We start from the raw sequence: 17,061 nt of genomic DNA, 5'->3' as shown, positions 1-17,061 counted from the left end.
AAATGTGTTAATAAGTGCGTCCACCATGACATTAACCCTGCCGGGAATCAGGCCAACCTCCTACTCCTCCGGGGCCCTGGAGAGGGTGGTTAGACCCCCCAGGGGGGGAGACAGGTTAGTTTGGGGGTACAACGACCCCCTTCATTACCTTAGCAGTTAGCCACTGAGGTAATGAAGAGGGGCAGGTAGTTTATTTAAATATTGTATATGTATTATTTTTTATATAATAGCACAGTATAATGTTTGTTTAATGTCCTGATTGTTTTTTTTTTTAAACGTTTTACTATTAGCCACATTTGGCTAATACGCATATTGGGCATTAGTCTAGAGGGGGGGGGGGGAATGCTTTGTTTGGGGTACATAATTCAAAATACAGTAGATATTTTTTGTAACATAGGTTTGACGCACAGGTCACTTTGCTCCTACGTGGGATTGATCCTTTAACCCAGTGATTCCCAACCAGGCTCCTTGAAGCAGTCTCAGGGGTTCCTCCTATGGGCCACCCCCCCCCCCCCCAGGGGTGGGGTTTTTTGTAGGGTGGATTGTGAGAGAGTGGGGTAATTGACGGAAGGTAGGGGCGAGTGAGAGAAGAGAGGGGGGCAGGAGGGAGTGAGTGAGGAAAAGAGTGAGTGAGACGCAAGGGATAAATACATGCGAGGCGGGAGGGGGGAGAGTTGGTGAGATGGATGGGAGAGAAATACATGGGTAGAGGGTGGGAAATAGAGGTGGCTCGTGAGGTGTGAAATTTTGTGACTGACCCCTGTCGAACCTAATATGGGTTCCCCGAGATTTGTCTAAATACTTCAAGGGTTCCTCCAAACAAAAAAGGTTGGAAATCACTGCTTTAACCCATTAAATACGTCCCTGTCATTAAGTCACTTTGCCCCTACGTGGGACTGACCATTTAACCCATTAAACACGTCCCTGTAACACAGACACAGTGCCTGCTGAGCGTGTAACACAGACACAGTGCCTGCTGAGCGTGTAACACAGACACAGTGCCTGCTGAGCGTGTAACACAGACACAGTGCCTGCTGAGCGTGTAACACAGACACAGTGCCTGCTGAGCGTGTAACACAGACACAGTGCCTGCTGAGCGTGTAACACAGACACAGTGCCTGCTGAGCGTGTAACACAGACACAGTGCCTGCTGAGCGTGTAACACAGACACAGTGCCTGCTGAGCGTGTAACACAGACACAGTGCCTGCTGAGCGTGTAACACAGACACAGTGCCTGCTGAGCGTGTAACACAGACACAGTGCCTGCTGAGCGTGTAACACAGACACAGTGCCTGCTGAGCGTGTAACACAGACACAGTGCCTGCTGAGCGTGTAACACAGACACAGTGCCTGCTGAGCGTGTAACACAGACACAGTGCCTGCTGAGCGTGTAACACAGACACAGTGCCTGCTGAGCGTGTAACACAGACACAGTGCCTGCTGAGCGTGTAACACAGACACAGTGCCTGCTGAGCGTGTAACAGACACAGTGCCTGCTGAGCGTGTAACACAGACACAGTGCCTGCTGAGCGTGTAACACAGACACAGTGCCTGCTGAGCGTGTAACACAGACACAGTGCCTGCTGAGCGTGTAACACAGACACAGTGCCTGCTGAGCGTGTAACACAGACACAGTGCCTGCTGAGCGTGTAACACAGACACAGTGCCTGCTGAGCGTGTAACACAGACACAGTGCCTGCTGAGCGTGTAACACAGACACAGTGCCTGCTGAGCGTGTAACACAGACCACAGTGCCTGCTGAGCGTGTAACACAGACACAGTGCCTGCTGAGCGTGTAACACAGACACAGTGCCTGCTGAGCGTGTAACACAGACACAGTGCCTGCTGAGCGCTGGAGGAAGTGTACGACATGCAATTTCCTTATGGTCAACCACATACATTTCAACGATCGCACATCGCTAAACCCCCGAACGCAATGTCATTCTGCCCTATATGATGCGAGCACGTAGGTGCATAGGTGCCCTCTCCAGCAGCCAAAGAGTTAAACATCCTTAATTAGTTGCCCCAGTGTTTTGGGGTTCAATGATCCGGAGGTGACCCATTCCAAGTGAGGACCTCGCATTGTCACCATGCCACGGTCAGAATATATTGATAAATGATATGTGCTGCGGATAATTACAGAGAAAAAGGTCATGTCCAGGAGGGGGGGGGGGAGAGGTCATATCCAGGAGGGGCTGGAGGTGTGGGTGGGGGCAGGTGCGGGGGGCGTTAGAAGAGGTATGTCAATCGTACTAGGGGGGTGCTTAGGGCAGATGCATTAACATTAGTAAACAGAAGAAAAAGATTCCCTATTAAGAGCACTCAGCCCCATCTAATATATATGTCAAAATAAAAATACTTTATTTGTTACATAAACTGAAAGAAAGCTATACACATACACATTAAAACCTGAGGGCGTTACAATTGGAAGAATACCCCTTATTATAAAGTGCATCTCACCATGAATATGGTATCTCACAGTGCTTCACACATACAGGTGGATATCACACCGAACCTATCGCCAAGTTACCTGCTCTATCGTAATAGCAGGGCAAATGGTAAGGGTTAATCTATGCTTATTACAGCCTACGTATCCATATAGCTCTCGGTACTCAGCTCCTGTATAATTCAGGATCCCCCGATCCCCCTGTGTAGGAATGCTTAGTGAGAAGGACATGTTGCTGCAGCCACGGTGCTAGTTATTAAGCCCAATGATGTTAGCACAGAACAGCCTGTACTGCAGTGCTACCAGCAGCTGTTTAGAGAGTGGCACTGTGGATGTATATAATCCTCACGCCGTGGATGTCGTTCTGTAATAATTAGATCACTCCAGACCCAGAACCGCCCGCGCGGGTGTTATCTCCTGGCGGCCACGCCGAGAGATTTCAAATGACCCCCTGGAAACTGGCTAACGCTAGTGGCTGCCTCCTGAGGCCCACTTCCCAGTTTAACTGGATTACTACAGCAGCGGGGTAACTCCCCCGAGAGCTGACCCTAGCCTCCCCTTCGCGTCCGTCGGTTGCCATGTCATGAAGGCCCGACGTACGTTTCGTTCCCGTGGGAACTTCTTCCGGGGGTGGGCGCTGCTATGTTCCCTACGTCCTTTTTAAACCCTCCTGGTTGTCATGGTTACTCGCAGCCAATCCCTGCTAGCTGTACTGTCCATGAGATCGAGTGGGGCTGGGGACGTTCTTAGCTTATTGCCCTAGTAAAATAATTAAGGTGTTAAAAGTTTTAAAACCAATGGTTGTGAACGGTATTAATGACTCTAATTTCAGAACAGACAGGGAAAACGTGTAAACATCCAACGAGAATTGTATATGCCTTGCAGCCCTAAAGGCGAGTATCGTGTGCAAAGAATCTATACATGTGGAGTATTCATGACAGCTAATGCCGACGTCATATTCATATGTAGCAGGCTTCCCCCTAGCCCCCTTACCACCGCGGTAGCCATTAAAGGATCGCGCGTGCGCAGTAAGGATAGCGCACGCGGTCCCAATGCTACAGAGGTCCTGAGTGGACTACAATTCCCAGCAGCCTCTGGGGATTGCCCTTTCACTCACATCACGTGCAGCCAGCCAGCAAATAGGGTTTGCAGCTTCTCCTGTTGGAGAAAGATACAATGTTGCAGAGACCACGCTAGTCAGTTGGAGCTGGGAGCAGGAAGTGTGAGGAAGTGTGTAAGGAGCAAGTGGCTCTTACACTAGGCCAGGTTACCCCCAGGCCCCAGGTAGGTCCCACTCCCCACTAGGTTAGTGGGTAAGTTCTTTGGGAAGACCCCTTAGGTAGGGACCCTGCCCTTAGGTGAGTGTAAGTCTTGTCAGTGACATAGCTGTCGTGCTGTGTGCTCTGACTAGAAGATACAGTGTGGCCTTAAGTGCAGCCACAGCAGTTAGATTTGGCTGTGTCAGGAAAAGGCCCCTCATAGGAAGAAGGGGGGTTGCTTTCTAGTTGTTCACAGTGTGAGTATATCACCAGTGCCAGTTGCATGTGGTGAGCTGCCAGAGTCTGGGATCAGACAGAAGCTACAGGGAGAGTTCTTCTGCGTGCAGGGGCTAGGGTAGAGGTATACCCCAGGGCCAAGTTAGTCCCCTGTGACACCAGAGGAAGCTGTATGGTATAGGGTCAGCCTTAGGACAGGGACTCCACCATATTTAGAGAGCAAGAGGATTTCTGTCTGACAGTACCTGACTGTCAGTACAGCGTGTTCAGAGACTGTGTTAAAGGATCATTCCGGCTGGAGATTCCTTTCCTGTGAAGTCAGCGTGTGCATCCATTCCTGCAGAGAGCAGCGCAGCACGCCGTGGGATCACTGTGCGGTGTTGCTGAGTTCCAAGGATTTTCCTGACCAGGACTGGTCAGGGAGGTAGTATAATAAGTGCACCACCGGGCCCCAACACAGGGAAGCGCTATCCCTCACACTCACACTTTCTTTATTGTTGTGGACACTCAAGAGACTGAGGGGAATGTGATGATGGACATGTGGGTGAGGGGATGGTATGCATTCAGAGTGATGCACTGTTATTCATATATTGTTTGATGTTATGCAAAGAGAGTGTTATTGGAGTTACAGTTCATGTTCAGTAAATACTGTTTATTCACACGGTGTGTATTTACTGTATGTGGGTTCTGGTGAGGGCACACTCCCACCCCGTTGGGATCCCTCATCAGTGGAGGCGCTGCACCGAGTGTAAGTACATACCCCAGGTTCCCCGTGGCGGAAGCTCAGCTCTCCTGGTTGCCAAACAGGTACAGCACCACACTGATAAGTAGTCAGATACACCTACCCACCCCAATCTCACTTAGGGTGGAGGTAAGAGGGCTACACATACATGAAAAGTAAGTATCCCTCATATATGATAAGGGAGTATGGGGGGGGGGGAGAGGTGTAGAGAGAGGGGGAGGGGGGGAAAGTTACTTTATTTCCATCCTGTTAAAAATGAATATGTTTCCCTTTTCTCCGGGAACACAGAATCCCAGCCCCTCCGCTCCCCCTGTGTATCTGTCTGGCGAACGGCGGCTTCCTAATCCCTCTACAGACAGCGGACAGCACATGGACAGGAATTCAGCGCTAGGGCTGGGGACTGACAAACAGTCTGATCACCAAAAGACAAAGATCGTTAAAAAAAAAACAAAGGAAAAGGAGAAATCTGAATAAAATGATTTAAAAAATACAAATACTTGGCCAGTTTATTTTTCAAAGACAGTGACACCCTCAGATCCATTGATGGCACTGTCACGGGGTCACTTTGTTGCTAGGAGGGACTGACGCTTTAACAGGAATCTTTAGACCGTTCCCATGTAAAAAAATCTACAATAATTAAATATTTGGCCACAGCTCTTTGCCAAAAGTAGTGATACTCCATACTCCCAGTGGCGCGCAGCAACCCCATATAAGGGCGCAGAGTGGGAGATGAGCTCGCTGATAGAAATCCCATACTACAGGAAGGAAGTTATTAGATGATTTAATTTCCCCCTATAATATGGCCGGTCCGAGGTTTCCCGTTCCTACAAGTAATGTTTGGTTTGCTGTGACCTCACTTGTTTACAAATTATGCACTTCTTTCAACCAGCCTCATGTCTCCAACTCTATTCATAATTCTCCATCTCTCCTTTCTTTCCCACTTCTCAGCTCACATGAACTCCTTTCTTACCTGCGCCCTCTGTCACTACACAGCTATATCCCCTGCACTAAATCACTCCCTACAAATCATCCTCACACATTCTCTTTCTATCCATGCTTCTCCTCCTTGCGTCTGGGGATATCTCTCCCAATCCTGGTCCCTGCCTTATTCCTACATGCTCTCGTCCTCGTCTGACAAATGCAACTTCTACTCCTTCTGGTGTCAACCCCTCCAACCTCCTACCCATCCCCTGCCACCCTCCCTCCTCTCTCCCTTTCTCCTGTGCCCTTTGGAATGCTCGCTCCCTTTCTAACAAGTTCCTCTCTGTGCAGGACTTCTTTCTCTCTCACTCTGCTCCTATTTGCTATAACTGAGACCTGGCTCACTCAGTCTGACTCTGCTCTGGAAGCTGCCCTCTCTTATGGTGTGTCATGATCGGGGTATGAGGGGTTAATGGGATCTGTGTATATGTTGATCTGCATCCCCCTGCTTCAGCAGAATTGCCCCAGGTCTGAGCTGTATTATTTGTTTTACTCTGTGCCCAGGACATACTTTAAAACGAGAGGTAACTCTCAATGTATTACTTCCTGGTAAAATATTTTATAAATAAATAAATAGTATTCCCCCAGCAGTCTGTTATATTCCTGTATGTGTAGAAATCATGTCGGGAGGGAAAGGGTTAACCATATTGTGTATATGTTGATCTGCATCCCCCTGCTTCAGTAGAATGAATTGCTATGTTATGTATTAACATGGAGAGAGGGTTAACTGTGTATTTGTCATAATGTAAACCCCATAGAACCATATCTCTGTATGTGTTTGTGCTACAAGGCTGAAATTTGGATATGCTTTCCTAGGCAACGAACACAGGTTGCATACATATTGTTAATCTGATTTAAAATATGGGAGAAATAGTTATGTTATCACTGTTTTTACTATAAATTTGGATATAAGTTTGGAGGCTTGCCAAATGGCCCCTTTGATATGTAATTGTACAATCAAAGGAGGCCACTTGAAAGGCTTCATTGCATATGCAGCCAGGTCCCACAACTAGGTGATAACCATTTCACCTGTCAAAAGTGACACCCTACATGAAAGACCCCTGCCCAATAAGCATTTTTGCTAGACAGGATGGCAACGAAGGCATCATGTCATAGTTTTTTTATAAATGGGCTGGCCAAGTAGCCACAGGGGAGGGTTGTATTAATGAGGGGCTGGGTAAACCCAGCTTTTTGCGTTACCTGGCAACCTGTGATTGGGTCAAGATTTGTCTTCACCAATAACTGAACAGCATGGTAGGAATGGGGTCTGCGTCTATATAGTTGCTTGCACCCCTTATTCCTGGGTTGGTTGCTTGTTGCTGTCGTTTTGTCGTGCTTGTTGTGACCTATAACAACTAAGGAGCTGCTATTCGGCTGAATATCTCCTTGTCCAACCTCAGTAAGTGTAAATATTTCTGTAATGTTATTTGCTTGATGTATTGTCTGTTCTGCTCATAGGAAATAAACTCATTCAGTTTACTATATCCTAGTCTTGTTCAATCTGGCCCGGTTATTGTATATATGTGCTGTTCTCTCGTGACATGGTGGCATTTCCTTCTCCCACACTCCGTGCACTGATGGCAGGGGTGGAGGCGTGGGGCTCCTGCTCTCCTCTCTCTGCCATTACCAAACCCTTCCTATTCCTCCCTCTCTTGTTTTTCCCTCCTTTGAGGCTCACACTGTCCAGATCTTCTCGCCTCTCCCTGTCCACGTGGCAGTCATCTATCGCCCACCTACCTCTACTCATCCCCCTTCTGTCTTTCTCTCTCACTTTGAATTCTGTCTCTCTTTCTTTCTCTCCTCAGACTCTCCTGTTCTTCTCCTTGGGGACTTCAACTGCCACATTGATGACCCCTCTCTCCCCTGGGCTGCCCGCTTTCTCTCTCTCTAACCTCCTCTTTTGGCCTTCAACAGTGGACTGCAGCCAGCACCCACAAGGACGTCCACTATCTAGATCTGGTTTTCACTAAAAACTTTTCTCTCTGATTTGTCCATTTCCCCCTTTCCTCTCTCTGACCATCACCTCATCTCATTTTCTCTCTCTCTCGCTTCTCCCCCTCTCCATCTCCATCACGTTTCTGCAGAAACCTACACTCTATTAACCTACCAGCCTTTGAGTCCACTTTACGCTCCTCCCTCTCCTCTCTCAGTTCTGCTACAGACCCTGACAAACTGGTCAGGATCTACAACTCTGCCTTTGTAAGGGTCTGGGAGTCACGCCGCCCTCGGCGTGCTCCCCACTCACCTGCAGCTCTGCCGGGTCCTCCCGCGGCACGCAGGCAGCCTCTCTCCAGAACGCCGATCGCAGCTCCACGTGGGCGCGCGCACGCCAATGCTCTTCTTCTACTGTTGGGCCGATGGGTATGCCCGGTCACGCGCCCGCAAGCGCAGCTACACGGAGGCGCGGCCACACGGAGCCGCACCAACCCCTTAAAGGCACAGCACCTCAAGCTATTGCTGCAATCAAATGCAGTCTTACTACTGGGCTTTATGGCTCCTCCCCTGGGACTCATGCTGGACCTATCCCTGCCGTAGCCAGGCCCTTCCACACCCCCCCACCTTGCTGCGCTGCTATTGGACCCTCTCTCCTATATATACCCTACAGTGTCACTGACTCGTTGGCTGAGCATAGAACCAGTTGTTCTCATCACTCTCTGCCTCCCTAGTCCTGTCTTGTTTTGCAGTCTTCCTCGTGTACCGAACCGGCCTCCGCTACGACTACCCGCATCTCTGGCATCCCGAACTCGGCATACGGCAACACGACTCTCCGCACCTCTGGCATCCCGAACCCGGCAAACGGTAAACGATTACGTCCTTCTCTCTAAACCCGGACTTGGCAAACAGCACCCTCTACCATCCATACCTCTCCTGCCCCGATCCGGACTCCCAGACCACTCTACTCTCAAGACGTGCCCTCGTGGCTGTGGGTGGCGTTATATCCTATCCCACCTCAGCACCACGGTCCCATCTCGTTTGTGGTGAGCACGTCCTGACAGCCTTATCCTCCTCTCTTGATCTACATGCCCAACTTTCTCTCTGCCGTCCTCGCCCTTCTAACCCCAGACCCTGGCTAAATTCCTACACGCGCATGCTGCGTTCCTCCACTCGTTCTTCTGAACGCCTCTGGAGGAAATCTCACACTATGACAGACTTCCTTCCCTACAAATTAATGCTATCCTGTTTCAGCTCTGCCCTCTCTCAGGCTAAACAAGCCTACTTTTCTTCACTAATCAACACACACAAGTCTAACCCACGCCGACTCTTCTCTGTCTTTGACTCTCTACTCAAACCACCCTCAGCTGCCTGTTCTTCTTCCTCCATCTCACCTCAAGACTTTGCTGACTATTTTAAGGAAAAGGTGGAATCCATACATCAGAACATCCCCTCTGTTTCCTTCTCCCACCCTACACCGCTTCCTAACTCTCCTCCTGCCTTCCTTGACTGTTTTTCCGCTGTCTCAGAGGAGGATGCGTCACTGCTGATCTCCTCCTCTCCCTCTACCACTTGCCTTCTTGACCCCATTCCCTCCCATCTCCTAAAACCTCTTGCTCCTACTATAATCCCTACGCTCTGACACATTCTTAACTCCTCACTCTACTCTGGAACCTTTCCCTCCTCCTCCTGAAACATGCAACAGTCATACCATTACCCGAAAACAGCAAGCTTCACCCTACCTGTCTTTCTAACTATCGACCTGTCTCCCTCCTGCCTTTTGCCTCTAAACTCCTTGAACGTCTTGTTCCATTTTCTCAACACCCATTCTCTCCTAGACCCTCTACAATCTGGCTTCCGCACTGCTCACTCGACTGAAACAGCCCTCACTAAAATAACTGACGACCTCCATGCTGCCAAAGACAGAGGTCACTCTGCTCATATTACTCGACCTCTCTGCAGCATTTGACACCGTGGACCACCCTCTCCTCCTTCACATTCTCCATACTCTTGGTATTCGGAACAAAGCTCTATCCTGGATCTCCTCTTCTCCCATCGTATTTTAAGTGTCTCTTTTGCTAACACCTCCTCCTCTATCGATCTCTCTGTGGGGGTACCACACTCTGTCCTGGGACCTCTTATCTTTTCTCTGCACACACTTTCTATAGGTGACCTAATCACATCTCTTGGGTTTAAATATCACCTCTATGCTGACGACACACAAATTTACTTTTCAACCCTTGACCTTACACCTGCTATACAGACTAAAGTTTCTGAATGTCTCTCTGCGATATCATCCAGGATAGCCATCCGCCGACTTAAACTTAACATGGCAAAAACAGCTCCTCATACTTCCTCCCAAACCTGGCCCTACCTACTATTACTTCCTGGTAAAATATTTTATAAATAAATAAAATAAATAAATAAATACTACCTCCTTCCACGCTGCCTAGGGGTCACACTTGACTCCTCTCTCACATTCTCCTCACATTCAAAACGTTTCTAGAACCTGACGCCTTTTCCTCTGCAATATTACAAAGATACGCCGTTTCCTCTGTTCGACTGCAAAAACTCTGACACAGACCCTCATTCTCTCCCGTCTCGATTACTGCAACCTCCGTCCGACCTTCCCGCCTCTCACCTGTCTCCCCTACAATCTATCCTAAACGCTGCTGCCAGATATCGCTCTACTCTTTCCTAAATCGGTCTCCGCATCTCCCCTCATGAAATCCCTCTCCTGGCTTCCTATCAAATCCCGCATCTCACACTCAATTCTCCTCCTCACTTTTAAAGCTTTACACTCTTCTGCCCCTCCTTACATCTCAGCCCTAATTTCTCGCTATGCACCACCCCGACTCTTGCGTTCTTCTCAAGGATGACTTCTTTCTACCCCTTTGTATCTAAAGCCCTCTCCCGCCTTAAACCTTTCTCACTGACTGCCCCACACCTCTGGAATACCCTTCCCCTCAGTACTCGACTAGCACCCTCTCTATCCACCTTTAAGGCCCACCTGCTTAAAGAAGCATATGAGGCTGATACTATACACGATACATAAAGCTTGGCCCCTGCAGACGCACTTACCAGAACGCACTCAGACTGTCTCTGTATGTTTTTCCTACCAACAAATTAGATTGTAAGCTCCTCGGAGCAGGGACTCTTCTTCCTAAATGTTAATTATATGTTTAAAGCACTTACTCCCATGACCTGTTATCTGTATTATTTGTTATTTATATGATTGCCACGTGTATTATTACTGCTGAGAAGCGCTATGTACATTAATGGCGCTATATAAATAAAGACATACATACATAATGTGCCTGATACCAAACATTCACACTATCTACTGTTACACGTTTCCTACCCCCATACTCACAATCCAGAACATGTGGGACTGACCCTTTAACCCATTAAACACGTCCCTGTCATTAGGTCACTTTGCCCCTACGTGGGACTGACCCTTTAACCCATTAAACACGTCCCTGTCATTAGGTCACTTTGTCCCTACGTGGGACTGTCCCTTTAACCCATTAAACACGTCCCTGTCATTAGGTCACTTTGCCCCTACGTGGGACTGACCCTTTAACCCATTAAACACGTCCCTGTCATTAGGTCACTTTGCCCCTACGTGGGACTGTCCCTTTAACCCATTAAACACGTCCCTGTCATTAGGTCACTTTGTCCCTACGTGGGACTGACCCTTTAACCCATTAAACACGTCCCTGTCATTAGGTCACTTTGCCCCTACGTGGGACTGTCCCTTTAACCCATTAAACACGTCCCTGTCATTAGGTCACTTTGCCCCTACGTGGGACTGTCCCTTTAACCCATTACACACGTCCCTGTCATTAGGTCACTTTGCCCCTACGTGGGACTGACCCTTTAACCCATTAAACACGTCCCTGTCATTAGGTCACTTTGCCCCTACGTGGGACGGACCCTTTAACCCATTAAACACGTCCCTGTCATTAGGTCACTTTGCCCCTACGTGGGACTGACCCTTTAACCCATTAAACACGTCCCTGTCATTAGGTCACTTTGCCCCTACGTGGGACTGTCCCTTTAACCCATTAAACACGTCCCTGTCATTAGCGGGCGCGGTTAACCCTTGGCGCTCCCCTGCACTCACAGCTCCAGGATGAGCACCACGTCGGTCCTGTTTTCGTACACGTCGTGCAGGGTGATGATGTTGGGGTGCTGGATGTCCTGGAGGATGGTGACCTCGCGCTCGATCCCTTCGCGGGTCACCCCCCGCCGGCTGCCGCGGCTCAGACGTTTCTTGATGAACTTTGCAGCGTAATTCACCCCGGGCGTGATCTCCCGACATCGCTTTACTATGGCAAACTGACCACTGGGGGGAGAGGAGACGCACGTGGGGGTGTGTGTGATGGGAGGTGTGTGTGTGTGTGTATGTGTGATGGGAGGTGTGTGTGACTGGAGGTGCGCGCGTGTGTGTGACGGGAGGTGCGCGCGTGTGTGTGACGGGAGGTGCGCGCGTGTGTGTGACGGGAAGTGCGCGCGTGTGTGTGACGGGAAGTGTGTGTGACGGGAGGTGCGCGCGTGTGTGTGACGGGAAGTGTGTGTGACGGGAGGTGCGCGCGTGTGTGTGACGGGAGGTGCGCGCGTGTGTGTGACGGGAAGTGTGTGTGACGGGAAGTGCGCGCGTGTGTGTGACGGGAAGTGTGTGTGACGGGAAGTGCGCGCGTGTGTGTGACGGGAAGTGTGTGTGACGGGAGGTGCGCGCGTGTGTGTGACGGGAAGTGTGTGTGACGGGAAGTGCGCGCGTGTGTGTGACGGGAGGTGCGCGCGTGTGTGTGACGGGAAGTGCGCGCGTGTGTGTGACGGGAAGTGCGCGCGTGTGTGTGACGGGAGGTGCGCGTGTGTGTGTGACGGGAGGTGCGCGCGTGTGTGTGACGGGAAGTGCGCGCGTGTGTGTGACGGGAGGTGCGCGCGTGTGTGTGACGGGAAGTGTGTGTGACGGGAAGTGCGCGCGTGTGTGTGACGGGAAGTGTGTGTGACGGGAAGTGCGCGCGTGTGTGTGACGGGAAGTGTGTGTGACGGGAGGTGCGCGCGTGTGTGTGACGGGAAGTGTGTGTGACGGGAAGTGCGCGCGTGTGTGTGACGGGAGGTGCGCGCGTGTGTGTGACGGGAAGTGCGCGCGTGTGTGTGACGGGAAGTGCGCGCGTGTGTGTGACGGGAGGTGCGCGTGTGTGTGTGACGGGAGGTGCGCGCGTGTGTGTGACGGGAGGTGCGCGCGTGTGTGTGACGGGAAGTGCGCGCGTGTGTGTGACGGGAAGTGCGCGCGTGTGTGTGACGGGAGGTGCGCGCGTGTGTGTGACGGGAAGTGCGCGCGTGTGTGTGACGGGAGGTGCGCGCGTGTGTGTGACGGGAGGTGCGCGCGTGTGTGTGACGGGAAGTGCGCGCGTGTGTGTGACGGGAGGTGCGCGCGTGTGTGTGACGGGAAGTGCGCGCGTGTGTGTGACGGGAAGTGCGCGCGTGTGTGTGACGGGAGGTGCGCGCGTGTGTGTGACGGGAAGTGCGCGCGTGTGTGTGACGGGAAGTGCGCGCGTGTGTGTGACGGGAAGTGTGTGTGACGGGAGGTGCGCGCGTGTGTGTGACGGGAAGTGTGTGTGACGGGAGGTGCGCGCGTGTGTGTGACGGGAGGTGCGCGCGTGTGTGTGACGGGAGGTGCGCGCGTGTGTGTGACGGGAAGTGCGCGCGTGTGTGTGACGGGAGGTGCGCGCGTGTGTGTGACGGGAAGTGCGCGCGTGTGTGTGACGGGAAGTGCGCGCGTGTGTGTGACGGGAGGTGCGCGCGTGTGTGTGACGGGAGGTGCGCGCGTGTGTGTGACGGGAGGTGCGCGCGTGTGTGTGACGGGAGGTGCGCGCGTGTGTGTGACGGGAGGTGCGCGCGTGTGTGTGACGGGAGGTGCGCGCGTGTGTGTGTGACGGGAAGTGCGCGCGTGTGTGTGACGGGAAGTGTGTGTGACGGGAGGTGCGCGCGTGTGTGTGACGGGAAGTGTGTGTGACGGGAGGTGCGCGCGTGTGTGTGACGGGAGGTGCGCGCGTGTGTGTGACGGGAGGTGCGCGCGTGTGTGTGACGGGAAGTGCGCGCGTGTGTGTGACGGGAAGTGTGTGTGACGGGAAGTGCGCGCGTGTGTGTGACGGGAGGTGCGCGCGTGTGTGTGACGGGAAGTGCGCGCGTGTGTGTGACGGGAGGTGCGCGCGTGTGTGTGACGGGAAGTGTGTGTGACGGGAAGTGCGCGCGTGTGTGTGACGGGAAGTGTGTGTGACGGGAAGTGTGTGTGACGGGAAGTGCGCGCGTGTGTGTGACGGGAAGTGTGTGTGACGGGAAGTGCGCGCGTGTGTGTGACGGGAGGTGCGCGCGTGTGTGTGACGGGAAGTGCGCGCGTGTGTGTGACGGGAAGTGCGCGCGTGTGTGTGACGGGAGGTGCGCGTGTGTGTGTGACGGGAGGTGCGCGCGTGTGTGTGACGGGAGGTGCGCGCGTGTGTGTGACGGGAAGTGCGCGCGTGTGTGTGACGGGAAGTGCGCGCGTGTGTGTGACGGGAGGTGCGCGCGTGTGTGTGACGGGAAGTGCGCGCGTGTGTGTGACGGGAGGTGCGCGCGTGTGTGTGACGGGAGGTGCGCGCGTGTGTGTGACGGGAAGTGCGCGCGTGTGTGTGACGGGAGGTGCGCGCGTGTGTGACGGGAAGTGCGCGCGTGTGTGTGACGGGAAGTGCGCGCGTGTGTGTGACGGGAGGTGCGCGCGTGTGTGTGACGGGAAGTGCGCGCGTGTGTGTGACGGGAAGTGCGCGCGTGTGTGTGACGGGAAGTGTGTGTGACGGGAGGTGCGCGCGTGTGTGTGACGGGAAGTGTGTGTGACGGGAGGTGCGCGCGTGTGTGTGACGGGAGGTGCGCGCGTGTGTGTGACGGGAGGTGCGCGCGTGTGTGTGACGGGAAGTGCGCGCGTGTGTGTGACGGGAGGTGCGCGCGTGTGTGTGACGGGAAGTGCGCGCGTGTGTGTGACGGGAAGTGCGCGCGTGTGTGTGACGGGAGGTGCGCGCGTGTGTGTGACGGGAGGTGCGCGCGTGTGTGTGACGGGAGGTGCGCGCGTGTGTGTGACGGGAGGTGCGCGCGTGTGTGTGACGGGAGGTGCGCGCGTGTGTGTGTGACGGGAAGTGCGCGCGTGTGTGTGACGGGAAGTGTGTGTGACGGGAGGTGCGCGCGTGTGTGTGACGGGAAGTGTGTGTGACGGGAGGTGCGCGCGTGTGTGTGACGGGAGGTGCGCGCGTGTGTGTGACGGGAGGTGCGCGCGTGTGTGTGACGGGAAGTGCGCGCGTGTGTGTGACGGGAAGTGTGTGTGACGGGAAGTGCGCGCGTGTGTGTGACGGGAGGTGCGCGCGTGTGTGTGACGGGAAGTGCGCGCGTGTGTGTGACGGGAGGTGCGCGCGTGTGTGTGACGGGAAGTGTGTGTGACGGGAAGAGCGCGCGTGTGTGTGACGGGAAGTGTGTGTGACGGGAAGTGCGCGCGTGTGTGTGACGGGAGGTGCGCGCGTGTGTGTGACGGGAAGTGTGTGTGACGGGAGGTGCGCGCGTGTGTGTGACGGGAAGTGTGTGTGACGGGAAGTGCGCGCGTGTGTGTGACGGGAGGTGCGCGCGTGTGTGACGGGAGGTGCGCGCGTGTGTGTGACGGGAGGTGCGCGCGTGTGTGTGACGGGAAGTGCGCGCGTGTGTGTGACGGGAGGTGCGCGCGTGTGTGTGTGACGGGAAGTGCGCGCGTGTGTGTGACGGGAAGTGTGTGTGACGGGAGGTGCGCGCGTGTGTGTGACGGGAAGTGTGTGTGACGGGAGGTGCGCGCGTGTGTGTGACGGGAGGTGCGCGCGTGTGTGTGACGGGAGGTGCGCGCGTGTGTGTGACGGGAAGTGCGCGCGTGTGTGTGACGGGAAGTGTGTGTGACGGGAAGTGCGCGCGTGTGTGTGACGGGAGGTGCGCGCGTGTGTGTGACGGGAGGTGCGCGCGTGTGTGTGACGGGAAGTGTGTGTGACGGGAGGTGCGCGCGTGTGTGTGACGGGAGGTGCGCGCGTGTGTGTGACGGGAGGTGCGCGCGTGTGTGTGACGGGAAGTGCGCGCGTGTGTGTGACGGGAAGTGTGTGTGACGGGAAGTGCGCGCGTGTGTGTGACGGGAGGTGCGCGCGTGTGTGTGACGGGAGGTGCGCGCGTGTGTGTGTGACGGGAAGTGCGCGCGTGTGTGTGACGGGAAGTGTGTGTGACGGGAGGTGCGCGCGTGTGTGTGACGGGAAGTGTGTGTGACGGGAAGTGCGCGCGTGTGTGTGACGGGAAGTGTGTGTGACGGGAAGTGCGCGCGTGTGTGTGACGGGAAGTGCGCGCGTGTGTGTGACGGGAGGTGCGCGCGTGTGTGTGTGACGGGAAGTGCGCGCGTGTGTGTGACGGGAAGTGTGTGTGACGGGAGGTGCGCGCGTGTGTGTGACGGGAAGTGTGTGTGACGGGAGGTGCGCGCGTGTGTGTGACGGGAGGTGCGCGCGTGTGTGTGACGGGAGGTGCGCGCGTGTGTGTGACGGGAAGTGCGCGCGTGTGTGTGACGGGAAGTGTGTGTGACGGGAAGTGCGCGCGTGTGTGTGACGGGAGGTGCGCGCGTGTGTGTGACGGGAAGTGCGCGCGTGTGTGTGACGGGAGGTGCGCGCGTGTGTGTGACGGGAGGTGTGTGTGACGGGAAGTGCGCGCGTGTGTGTGACGGGAAGTGTGTGTGACGGGAAGTGCGCGCGTGTGTGTGACGGGAGGTGCGCGCGTGTGTGTGACGGGAAGTGTGTGTGACGGGAGGTGCGCGCGTGTGTGTGACGGGAAGTGTGTGTGACGGGAAGTGCGCGCGTGTGTGTGACGGGAGGTGCGCGCGTGTGTGTGACGGGAGGTGCGCGCGTGTGTGTGACGGGAGGTGCGCGCGTGTGTGTGACGGGAAGTGCGCGCGTGTGTGTGACGGGAAGTGCGCGCGTGTGTGTGACGGGAGGTGCGCGCGTGTGTGTGACGGGAGGTGCGCGCGTGTGTGTGACGGGAAGTGCGCGCGTGTGTGTGACGGGAGGTGCGCGCGTGTGTGTGACGGGAAGTGCGCGCGTGTGTGTGACGGGAAGTGCGCGCGTGTGTGTGACGGGAGGTGCGCGCGTGTGTGTGACGGGAAGTGCGCGCGTGTGTGTGACGGGAAGTGCGCGCGTGTGTGTGACGGCAAGTGCGCGCGTGTGTGTGACGGGAAGTGCGCGCGTGTGTGTGACAAGAAGTGCGCACGTGTGTGTGACGGGAGGTGCGCGCGTGTGTGTGACGGGAGGTGCGCGCGTGTGTGTGACGGGAAGTGCGCGTGTGTGTGTGATGGGAAGTGTGCGCGTGTGTGTGACGGGAGGTGCGCGCGTGTGTGTGACGGGAGGTGCGCGCGTGTGTGTGACGGGAGGTGCGCGCGTGTG

The 17,061-nt window shown here is 54.4% G+C and overlaps 1 protein-coding gene across 4 annotated transcripts in view; it reads right to left on the bottom strand.

The window, feature by feature from the left end:
- Positions 1-17,061, bottom strand: part of DAPK2 (death associated protein kinase 2) — a 128,253-nt gene that overhangs the window by 73,108 nt on the left and 38,084 nt on the right. For all 4 annotated transcript variants that reach the window (XR_012788971.1, XM_075576092.1, XM_075576090.1 and 1 more), the window contains one exon: positions 11,724-11,945. Coding sequence is in view for 3 of the 4 variants with exons in the window: in XM_075576092.1 (XP_075432207.1) it covers positions 11,724-11,945 (222 nt within the window). In the remaining variant the exon portion in view is untranslated. The remainder of the gene's footprint in view (positions 1-11,723; positions 11,946-17,061) is intronic.

The sequence above is a fragment of the Ascaphus truei genome, chromosome 18 (genome assembly GCF_040206685.1).
Source record: "Ascaphus truei isolate aAscTru1 chromosome 18, aAscTru1.hap1, whole genome shotgun sequence".
NCBI lineage: Eukaryota > Metazoa > Chordata > Amphibia > Anura > Ascaphidae > Ascaphus > Ascaphus truei.
This window is presented reverse-complemented; position numbering and strand designations above follow the sequence as displayed.